General features: G+C 43.0%; 1 protein-coding gene across 1 annotated transcript; it reads left to right on the top strand.

Moving 5' to 3' along the window:
- Positions 1 to 321: 321 nt before the first annotated feature.
- LOC123173006 (uncharacterized) lies at positions 322 to 3,456 on the top strand. The gene is made up of 3 exons (XM_044589874.1): positions 322 to 337; positions 2,559 to 2,882; positions 3,002 to 3,456. Exons 1-3 carry the CDS (start codon positions 322 to 324, stop codon positions 3,235 to 3,237), a joined length of 576 nt encoding a protein of 191 aa, XP_044445809.1. The 3' UTR covers positions 3,238 to 3,456.
- Positions 3,457 to 12,125: the final 8,669 nt, after the last annotated feature.

Below are 12,125 nucleotides of genomic sequence, written 5' to 3'. Positions count from 1 at the left end.
TAGGAAGAGCAGACATATTCAAACTCACCTTCTCCTCCCGCTTGGCGTCGGCGCCACGTGAGCCAGAGTGGAGGTCGACATAGATGACGAGCTCTCACATGGCATAGTCTGTGGCTTCGACTTGAAGAGGCCATTCATCTTGGGGGTAGTTCGTCTCCACGGGAACGAAGGCAAGGTCGGAGCAGCATGCCTCATCTGTGGCGCCGACCCGAAGGCAAGACAGGAGCACCCACTATTTAGGAGAAAGCTTATAGCTAGGATATTTAATAGTAGTGCGGGGTTATGGCGTAGCACTACAGCTATATAGCAGTAGCGCGTGACATGAACCGCGCTACAGGTAAGTGTTTAATAGTAGTGTAGGGTTGCGACATCCCTCTACTGCTAATTGCCTTAGCAGTAGCGCGGGTCGCCCCACGAGCGCTGCTACTGCGGCCAACGCGGGCCTAGCTCAGCGGCTCAACTTAGCAGCAGCATGGGCTACGGGCCCGCGCTACAGCTAGGTGGACTAGCAGTAGTTTGGTCTGCTGACCCGCGCTACTGCTAATTCCACCTTATCCTACCCCGTGCGCACGGCCTCACTCTTGCTCTCCACTCTCTCCGTCCTATCCATCCCCCCACTACTGTCGTCTCCCGCATTGCCGTTGTCGCCGTCCGCTGCCGCCGTCGCCCCCCCCGGTATGTCTCCCTCCTCCCTCCCTTCCTCCGACCCTCTCCCTCCCACCCTCTTCCTCTGACCCTGTCCCTCAATCCCTCCCTCTCTCCCTCCTGCATTGCATAAATGGATGAATTTGAACTAGTTTTTTTAGTAATACTTGGATAGACAGGTGGATGCATGGATATATAGATGGATAGATAGATGGATGGATGTTAGGGTTAGAGCTAGGGTATTTTTGGTAATATAAATTTTTAGTAAAAGAACTAGTAATAGATTTTTTAGTAAATGTAGGTATTTTCAGTGGTGTTGCTAATACAATTTTTTATGAATGGTAATAAAATAGAAAATTTTAAGTAAAAAATAGTAATAGAATATAAAATTGTTGTTGCCAATTATATTGATGATATAATATTTCAATCAGTGGACTATGCAAGATTTCTCGCCATCGCATTTCTCTCTCTCGCTCGGTCCCGTCTCGCCACCGTAAGTACCTCCCTCTCCTATTTGTTTAGTTTTTGGTTTAGTTTTATTTTAATATATATATCCTCCTCCCCACCTTCCCGGCCGCTGGCAGCTGCTCTGCCTCCTGCCAAGAATGGGAAGGACCAGATCGTGGAAAGAAGAGAACGGAGAGGTTGCGTGTGCTGCGAAGTTTTGGGGATAAAAGGAGAAGGGGGGGGGGGATCGAGGGTGGAGGCGACCGAGACGGACGAGGAGGCGGCGAGAGCGATGCGATGGACCCACACGAACCGGTGCTTCCATTGGGCAAAACGAGTGCTGATGTGGACACGAAGCTGCGTTCTCATTGGCCAAAACAAACAATAAACCTGCTGCGGATGTGGACATCGCGAGGGGGCGCCTCTTGCGCGACTCTTATTGTGTTTGATATGTTTTGAGTCATAAAGGTTGTGTCGTGATACATGTTGTTTCCAACACATGACGTGCGTAATGTGTGTATGCTTATAAAGTGCACATTGTGTGTAGGGATTCGAAAAATTGGGTGTGTAGTTTCTTGTGAGGTCGGTCCTCGTCTTGGGGGTTGTGTCGACGTGATTTTGCGGGGATGGGACTGGATCAGCTGGATCTGCAGTCGGGTAGGAGTGGCGGCCGAAGATGAACTGGTGGCATGCATGGCGACGAAGCCCGCTGCGGCGGCTAGGGTTGGCACTTGGGAGAACAGAGGAGTGGTACCGATTCGAGAGGAGAGAGGAGTGTACCGATTCGAGGGGATTGCTCATGCAACGAGGGAAAGGTTTTTCTTTTCGAAGGGAGTTACGAATTGGTATGTTTAGCGGTGGCAAGTTGCTGTAAATTAGGCAAACTCTACATTTTTTCAATCGGTGGAGTTGGGCCAAGCTCGCTCTAGGTTTTTGCTCTGCTCACGGGCTCAACTTCGAGAATTTAGCTTCTTGGAGCCCAGCAAAAATTTAACTTCGAGAATTTAGCTTCTCGAGCTCAACTTCGAGATTTTAGCTGGGCCAAGCTCGCTCTAGGTTTCATGTCAATTTCATCTGTGAAGTTGATGGGGTTAGAAGTTAGAATACATCCGAACACATTCTTAATTCCAACTGTTATCTGCTGCTAATCAGCAAAAAATAGAATTCAAACTCATTTCAGTAGAGAGGCCGATTTGGTTTTGGCCCAATTCAATTCCAAGGGCCTCCCCTCATGGACGTACTTTCTCGGTTTCTAAATATATAAATCTTTTTACAGATTCTAATATAGACTACATATAGAGAAATATAAATGAATATACACTCTAAAGCAGTCTAGATATATCTATATGTAGTCCATATTAAAATCTCTAAAGAAGATTTAGAAACGAAGCAAAGTTGACCACGACGCAAAATCGGTCCGCTCTGATTGGTCCATCCGGTGCTCCCACGGATCTACCCGCCTCCAGCGAAGCTCCCGCCGCCCGATAAAACCCGCGCCTCCGGTGCCGTTCCAGCCCACAGACTCAGAGCAGAGCAGCGCGCAGCATCCCGATCCAGCACCCCCGCTCCCCGCACCTCGAGTAGCGTTCCCCGTCCGCCGGAGAAGCAGCAAGATGGCCGGCAGGAAGGGCGTCGCGAGGAAGAAGGCGGTGACCCGCTCCGTCAGGGCCGGGCTCCACTTCCCCGTCGGCCGCATCGGGCGCTACCTCAAGAAGGGCCGCTACGTGCAGCGCGTCGGCTCCGGCGCCCCCGTCTACCTCGCCGCCGTCCTATAGTACCTCGCCACCGAGGTAGCGACCGTTTTTGTTCGACATCTGATCTGCCTCCTCCTCGAGCATCTGCCTTTTTGCCCGGTCCCGTTCCTCTGGTGCTGGACGGATGACCGATTTCGTTCATGGCTGAATCGCAGGTCCTGGAGCTCGCTGGCGACGCGGCCAAGGAAACTCGCGCCACCTGATGATCGCCGTCCAGGGCGACCCGGAGCTCAGCCGGCTGCTCGCCGGTGTCACCATCGCCTACGGCGGCGTGGTGCCCTACATCAACTCGGCGCTGCTCCCCAAGAAGGGCGCCGGCGCCGCCGGGAAGGAGCCCAAGAAGAAGGCCGCCGCTACCAAGTCCCCCAAGAAGGCCGCAGCCCCAAATTAAGTAGTAGCTGTCTGCAATTGATCTTGTGAATGATCGCCACCTGCTTTTGCTTCTGAACATTTGTCATCTGTATGGACTTCTCTCTTCCATCATCTGAAAATCCCCCCGCTCTTTGCTCCGAAACAAACAGGGTAGTACTCAATTTCAGCCCCTCATCTTATGTTATGTCAATCACACAAATCATAGACCTGTCAAGCTGCAGGAAACTGAATCTTTGAATGAATCATGCCTGACTGATGGTATATTATCAACTTTCACCGCCCTGAGGGGGAAGCTTATGAGTTTGCATATTTCCACCTTCTACGTTCTGAAACTAAGAAATGATGGTGGCGCTAAATTGGACCAGGAATAGTTGAAAGGTAGGCGTTTTGTGAATTTAAATTAAACTGACAAAAAGTCTTACATTTAGGAACAGAGGGTGTAACAAGCAAGATGCTTCAGAACAGAAGTCTTGCAGACAAACATGGCAAATTATAGCTTGACCATGCTCAAAATATTCATGGAGGCAATTTAACCTTCCGAACCACAAACCTAAGAAGCATTTGACTGCTAGATGCAAACTACTCCCTCCGTTCCCTAATATAAGGCCTTTTAGCTTTTTCTTGATTCGTATGTATGTAGATATATTTTAGTATGTATGTTAACTCATTTTAGTACGTGTGTAGTCAATATTTTGAAATAGCTAAAAGGTCTTATATTAGATAATGGAGGGATTTTTTTGACATCAAAAAGTTTTTATTCCTCAAAGTGGACATGTCATTTTTTTAAGGGAAAAAATGACATGTCCACTTTGAGGAATAAAAAGTGGACATGTCATTTACAAGCAAATGAGAAATAAAATCAGGGATCTCATCATCCCAGGAACCTGAAAATCTATTGCAAAAAGAGTTCTTTGGTATTTCGTCTGGCACCTGATTTGCCTATCTGAAACAGTGATTGAAGGATATATTGCCCACAAAACATAGCTACAAATAGTTGGATATCTGGCAGTTAGACAAACACTGAGAGACATGTTGAGAAAATATTTAAGCAAATCGGTTAGCATAGAACAATCGTCCATAAAACTGTAATAACAGAAAGCAAAATGATGAATAGTAGTATTTACTGAAAGCGTGCTCTTCAGGTATTGTGATAGTCACTATTTCACTAGGTGCCATAATGATCCCAAATATCATATCACCAATGTGAAACAGGCAAATGGCGTAGCTATAAATCTCTACTATTAAAGGAGGATCGAACGTCGTGATGGTTCAACCTCGTTCGCTGCCCCCCGCCTCGTTCGATCCCCCTCTGCCTCCTTCGATCCCCCGCCTCCTACATCAAAAAAGATCTCCTCGCACGAAAGAAAAAAAGAAAACAGCCCACGTACGCACACGTCTTCCCGCGTGCTTCCCTCCCCCCACCAATGATCCAGGCGGCGTACCGCCCTATGCAACCGCACCACCCTACGCCATGTCGCCGCTCCGCCGCGCTTCATCTTTGTCAAGCCGCCGGGAGATGGGAAGCGGGCCCCTCCTCTGTTGAGGAGGTGTTACCGGAGGTTGCACAACTGTTCGGGAGGTCAAGGCTGACCCTAGCCCAAGATCCCGGGCGACGACCGGCCAACCACCGACGGACGTCACAGATCAAATGAGGCAGCGGTGTGATGTCCATGTTCCCGTCGGCGAAGCCCCTCTGCGTGGTTGTCTTATGTGACTCCTCCGCAAGGCCAGCTCCACGCAGGTAAGCTCCCCACTCCGCCTCTTCTTATCTTCGCCAGTCACGCGGCGACCCGGCTGACCCGTCGTTGACCAGCGGCAGAGGTGTTCGAGGAGTTCGTCCGGGGACTGCGCATGGAGAACGGCAACGTCTCCACCCTATCGTTGCTCAACAACGACCTCGGGACGACCGGCTGGGGGTTTCCCGCTTGCCGTCGACGCCTTCCGCGACTGAGTCCACAGCGCCGCCTACTTTGGCTTGATCGCGAATTCGTGATAGAAGAAGTACAACCACCCATAAGTTTCTCTTGCTTCTCCTCTCTTAACTTTTTGTAATGTCCCGAATCATCTATTTCAGCATCACCAAGATACAGCCATACAGGAGAGTTTGAGAATGGGGAATTGGAGATACGAGGAGGAAGCAGGGGGTGAGGTTCAGAGAACGAGGAGGTGAAGTTCCCGGGACCCACTAGCCAGCTCACAAAGCTCTCTCGCATGGATATTCTGAGCCAGGCGACTTATATTCCCGCTGACACAGGCGTAGGTGTGACAATTTTGTACGGTTCTCTTCTCGGTCTGATTCCTAATAGAGATCTCGAGTAAAAAATCCAGCTTGATTTCTTAATTATGATCTGCACTAATAGTACAGATGCATATTCTCTCAAATTTTATACGGTTCTCTTCTTCGTATGATCCCTAATACAAAACATGTGCTGGATCTTGATTTATTGCTTAGGACATGCACTATTATTTTTGGTCACAATCTTCCAGCAACTTCTAATGGTGATGGGAAAATAGTTCCAGGATAAAGAAGAGGTATGAGCATGGACTTCTAATACTTCTCTATAAGTTTGACATTTTTTGACACTTCCTACAAAAGGAAAGTAAATCTGTCATTGCTGAGACGTAGTCGACGAGAAATTATGATTTTCAGTTCCGTAAACATTGTGAGAGTTTTGCTTGATCTGTAATTGAAATCTGATAGTCTTGTTGTGTTTGTTACGCCATTCTGTATGTGGATCGCACGTCGAACAAATTAAGTGTGATGCGCACAACAGGTACAAGGTAGGGGCCAAATTTCTTGCACAGTTGTTTGTTTAACATAACTGCTCTGTTCTTCTCAGCTTATCCCATTTTTCAGAACATGCTCTGGGAGTATCAAGCATTTATTTTCAAGGTCGACAGTTCCTCGTCGAACGGTGGACCTTTGACCAAGTGTAGGATCGCTTCAGGCAAGAGGAACAAGTTCTCCTTCGCTGTTATCTTGGTCGCATGCCCCTTTCAGCATGAACGTAACAACTTGATGTTTGAATGGTTCAAGGCTGACGCTTTATGCTTTGTATCTCTCTGTCTGACAAGGTTTATGGTTTTCGTTTCGGCAGTTACCTTCTTTTCCTATGCAGGTTGTGACGAGGTCGTTCTTTTCTTTTGAACTTTATATTGTTTTTTGAAACAAGTAGATTTTTATGTATGAGCATGCACTTTCAGTTCAGTAAACTGGAGTATGCATTAATTCATTCTCCATGAAGTAATAATGAAAATGTTGCACCTTAATGAGGTATTATTTTCTATGTTGTTTTTAGTACATTTTGTACTACAAGAGGCACTAAACAGATGACTTGTAGTGTAACCGGATCTATACATGATTAAGTATATATACTCAAGTAGCTATTGAGTCTCAGTTTTGTTTATTGCATAGACTTTGTGTGCATATTTTTTTAGAACAATGGCTATGTTGCATGCTGGTGTCCCTATATTTCTATCCACAAGGCTATATATGTGCCTTACCATCAGAAATAAAATGAGTAATAGGGGCTGAGGAGAATGTACATTCTGTAGCTAGCCGAGCACAATGGATAACAATACATCATGCGTATGAATTCTGAACTATGTAAAGATGAGGAGACAGAGTAATCACATGCCTTTTGTTGCTCTGTTGTTCATCTTTAGAACTAGAGAGAGGGAAAGACAGTGCTAGCTCATACTACTTGAGACTGAAGGTCATTAGGACATAAATTTTCTATATAGTACCACATATGATGGCATGTAGTTTTTGTATCACTTCTGCTTTGATAGACCCCCCTAAACACATTAACGGCTGAAATTACCTCATACCTCTTCATAATGAATTCTGCTTTGATAGACCCCCCTAAACACATTAACGGCTGAGATTACCTCATACCTCTTCATAATGAAAGGCATGATGGTCATTTTGAAAATACATCTCGTTTTTTTAAGTAATTACCGAACACGGATACGGTGCATAACCGGGCCAGCCCACCAGGCGGGAGGCCACGTGCCATTTGAGTGCGTGCGAGGTAAAATTGCTGTAAAAATTAAGAAAACTAGAACAAGGGGTCGAACTCATAACCTCGTCCTCCATTTCGGGGCAGCTAACCACTAGACTACGACATCACTACTGTAAATGTAAATCACGACATTTTACTATAATTTCTCCGTGTAGTACTTTGTACTACTCAAATTTCTTTTTAAGAATTTTTGTATACTACTCAAGTTGTTCAAGGGTTCTCTGTGTGTATATTTATTTTGTGTGGAGGAACGTAGTAAGTACTACGTGGATGCATGTGCAAATTCCAAATCGATTTGTGCAAGCTATACTTGTACACGTGTGTGCGCGCATGTCATTTCTGCTGATTTCTTCGTGATAGATTCATGCATGTAGTCTAGTGTATGTGTATGTGTCTCCAAACAGCCATTGTATCATGTATGTACGTTCCCATTTTTTATATTTTTGTTCCCAAATTTTAAAAATGATTGCTTTTTTAAGAAGTTGATAAATTTAAAAAAAAAATATGTAGTATACAATTTGTCTTCAACATAAATTATTCGGAATTTGTTAACAATTTTGAAAAATCTTCAATTTATAATTTTTTCATACACAATTTAAAACATCAAAATTATTGACAAAATTTCAAGAAGTGGTTACGATATGAGAAAATATTCATGTTAATTGATAATAAGAAAACTGCAAATAACTAAAGCATTCAAATTAGGAAAAACTACATGCTTAGAGATCCATCCGTCTAGCCTAGTCTAGCACACTAATCTCAACTGGTGTTTTTTTGGACCATGGATAAATAACTCCAACTTCTCGCAGCAGCCTGACACGAACACATGAGGCATCCGAGCTAGGTTTAAACGACTTCCGCCACTGTTTGCACGTTGCCATACGTCCGGCAAGATATCAGACCCTTTTCACCGAGAAAACTTCAGAAAATACAAAATTTGTCAAGAATCCAAACAACTTTGCATAATGCCTTGAATTGGTCACATAAGTTGGTGAAAAAAAACTGGGGCCATTTGACAGATGTGGAAAGACAACGTGCTTTAAAACAGACTCTTCTAGCTACGAAACACCCTCTGTTGAACATGATCTAATTTTGGACATTTTTAAAATGGCCTCAACTTTTGCAAGCAGGTGGGCATGCCCGTGGTAGACATCCATGCCTGGTTTAAATTATTTCCGACACCATATGCAAGTTGTGACACGTCCGGTCATTTATCTGCCTTTTTGACTTAGAAAACTCAATGCAAAAAATGTCGAAAACCAAAACAACATGGCATGGTGCCTTGAATTAGTTATAGAAGATGGTGGAAAAATATTCGGGCTATTTGAATGATGTCGAGAAACGATGTGCTCTCAGACGGAGGCTTCTGGCCAACATAAACACCCTCCATTGAGCATGGTCTAGTTTTGGATATTCTTGAAATGTTACCAACTTTTTCAAGGAAGTGGGCATACCCATGGTAACCATCCATGTCAGATTTGAACGATTTCTAACACCGTATGAAAGTTCGACATGTGTGACCATTCATTGGCCTATTTTGACCAAGAAAACTCTAGAAAAGGCAAAGTTTGTCGAAACTAAAACAACTTGACATGATGCCTTGAATTTGTCGTACAAGTTCATGGAAAAAATTAGGGTCATCTAAAGGATGTTGGGAAACAATGTGCTATGAGGCAGAGCCTTCTAGCCTAACCGAACACCATCCATTAAACATTGTCTATGTTTGGACATTCTTCAAATGACCCCAACTTTTGTAAGCATGTGGGCATGCCAATGGTTGGCATCCATGTCAGGTTTGAACGACTTCCGATACCGTATGCAAGTTTGCGACACGTCCTGCCATTTATCGCTCTTTTTTGACTGAGAAAATGTCAGAAAATGCAAAAATTTGTCGAAAACCAAAATAACTTGGCATTGTGCCTTGAATTGATCATACAAGGCCATGAAAAAGTTGGGCCATTTCAAGGATGTCGAGATACAGGGTGCTCTCAAGCGAAACCTTGTGGCCACCCGAACACCCTCCGTTGAATTTTATTTTTTTGCCATTCATGAAATGGTCTTAACTTTTGCTACCAGGTGAGCATGCCCATGATAGGAATATATGCCATGTTTGACGTAAAAATATATTTAAAATTACTATCTAAAATATATTTAAAAAATAAGGATTCGGAAAAAGTTCACAGATTTGGAAAATATTTCATAAATTTAATAAAAGTTCACGGTTTTTAAAAAGAAAATAAAAATGGAAAAAGTAGAAAACAAAAAAGAAGATGAAAACTCGGCCCAAAAAAAAAAAAGGAAAACCACTGCGTATTATAACTAAGAAAGCTGTCATACCTACAAGTGCCACAACTACTCATGTGGTCTGTTGGTTACCTTGTTGTATGGTCTAACAGGAGGTCTCTAGTTCGAACCTTGCTGGCTGCACTTATTTTTACATTTGGAAAAAAATGTGAAACTTTAAGTGAAGAGAAGAAAAAAGATAAACATACTGGCTTATACGTATATACATACCTACGGACAACTCATCATATATACGAAAGTGTGAAAAGTCCATACTATCCTTTATACGGTTTGTAGGGGGGTCTACCGAAGCGCAAGTCTTTTTGTAGATACATATACTTGAGATGTTCTGGATAAAGTTGGAGCCATGAATCTAAGCTTAGCTTTTTTACTACTTTATTCCTTATTCTTTTTAGGGAACAATAATATAGCATGATGATGAATTCATAATCTTCCCATGGACCAGAGTAACCCTGGTCATTATCAGATTTTAGAACGACTTTGTCCATCTTTTTGTTTTCATCTTCCCAACTCGGTATTCTTTTGCTTCACTCCCTTTGATGAGTGAGTTATCACAATAAATTCAGGTTTGGACAATACATGAAGCTTTCGTTTGAAAGTTCTGATTAATCCAAAATATGAACTTTCACAGAAACATACACCAACACATGAGCCTTAGCAATCCGTACAAAAAGCAAATGACACATGTCGTAAACGCTAACATATCATGTCATATTGGAGTTTTCTGGAGTGAAGTAGAGTGACGACACTGAAGCTAGAGCAAAGGAGTGGTTTGAGATAAAAGAGGTGGACAAGGAGCAACATTTGTCTTGTTGGTAGGGTATGGTGTCCCGTGGCAACGCACGGGCACTCAACTAGTCCATATAAATAAAGAACGTATAAAGCAAATGAGAGGGAACAACATACAAATCAAACTAGGACTTGATATAGCTAGCCATAACCATGAAAAATAATCAAATGCAATGTAGCAAATGGTAGAAGAGAAACAAAAGAGGTTCCATGAAGCACATGAAATATGATGTATTTAGTTATGCTACCACTGAACATGGCAACATTCTCATCTACGAGCAGACACAAATATATGGATAAAAGGGAAAGGGTCCTAAGTCATCAGTTAGCGGAGGAGCTAGAGGGAGAACCTGCACTAACAGAACTGGGAGAGTACTAAGGAGAAGGTAACTGAAAGCAAGGCGGACTGATGAACAAGGAAGGAAAGTGAAAGAGCATCCAATAGAGAGGGGCAGAACATCATCCAATAAAAGAGAAGGCAGGTCAGTGAAGGCATGAGGACGAGAATGGAGAGCTGCTAATGAAGGGATGAGATAGCATGGTGTCCAGAAAAGATCAAATACGTAGCCTGCCAGGAGAGCGTGACAGGTGGCCAGGTGGGTAACAGCTAAGCAAAGTGTCATGGAGAAAATCTGGGTCCTCTCTTGTACTTGAGAAATGGCAGTAAAAAGGAAAACAATACATTTTGTTTAAGAAGAGTTCAAGTGCCTGAACCTGCTTGCAGAAGATAAGCTTACCTGCTCGACCCATCACAATATCTAACCGGACAAGAATCTTATGTGTTGTGCAAAAGATCAGCTCCATCATGGCCACCACCAATGCCTGATTCTGCAAGCATACAAAGTCGAACAACCAACGACATTCCAACAAAAAGCCAAACAGATACGAGAGCACATCGAGATATTTAGATAAACTCACAGTTATATTTGAAAGAAAAAAAAGAAATCAATTTGTAGGCAACACCAAGGAAAGATATACAAAACCAGGCTACTGTCAAATTTAATGAATATTTTAAAAAGAGTACAGACAGATCATCATAAAAATGAAGAAGTCACACATCAGAATATTAGCTTGTCAGAAGAGACTAATTATCCAGAATTATTAAGCTCATTCCACACCATACTAGAAATATAGAAATATAATCTTTGAGTAGATTTTGCCTTGAAAAACGAAATTAATTAATTAGTTTACCCGGTAAAAATTGACTTGCCACTCGCAGCAGGAACTCTCATAAAAGTGATAAAATGAAATATTATTTGTATATGTCAAATAAATTCGTCATTATGAATTTAAGATTAGTAGCATGATCAGAAGAGATAGAACTAGCTTTAAGCTTTGAGCGTATCCATTGAGCTACCTAGACATTTCAGTTGGTTCAAGCTGGTGTTCATGTAGTTATTTTCAATGTTTAGGAACGAAGACATTTCTTTGAGGAACGACTTCACGATGTTGTGCAGTAAAACCATCATCATTCAATTCTTGAAGCAGGCGACAATCAAATTTAGTTCAATTATTGCAGAAATAATTTGCTAATCTTGGTACTCATTGTTTTATTGTATGTAGGGGCACTTATATAAAGTGATTAATATAGTTCACTAGCTCTGACTTGAACCACAAACATTGTGGAAATGAAGTTAATTTTAGGACAATCCCCACTTCCTGGCTACAGAACGTAAAGTTAATTACATACCTCTAGAAGATATTTTCTAGTTCACAATCATTAAATAAGACTGCGCCATGCAAGCGTAGGAATGGAACATTGCAGAACATCATCGCTATACGTTGAAAA

Source organism: Triticum aestivum, unplaced genomic scaffold (assembly GCF_018294505.1).
Source record: "Triticum aestivum cultivar Chinese Spring unplaced genomic scaffold, IWGSC CS RefSeq v2.1 scaffold19435-4, whole genome shotgun sequence".
Lineage (NCBI taxonomy): Eukaryota > Viridiplantae > Streptophyta > Magnoliopsida > Poales > Poaceae > Triticum > Triticum aestivum.
Note: the sequence above shows the minus strand (reverse complement) of the source record. Positions and strands in the feature narration are given on the sequence as shown.

Excerpts from the sequence above, each read along its gene's own strand:
- LOC123173006 (XM_044589874.1), top strand. Across the intron at positions 2,883-3,001 it reads TATAGTACCTCGCCACCGAG|GTCCTGGAGCTCGCTGGCGA; the intron begins GTAGCGACCGTT and ends GCTGAATCGCAG.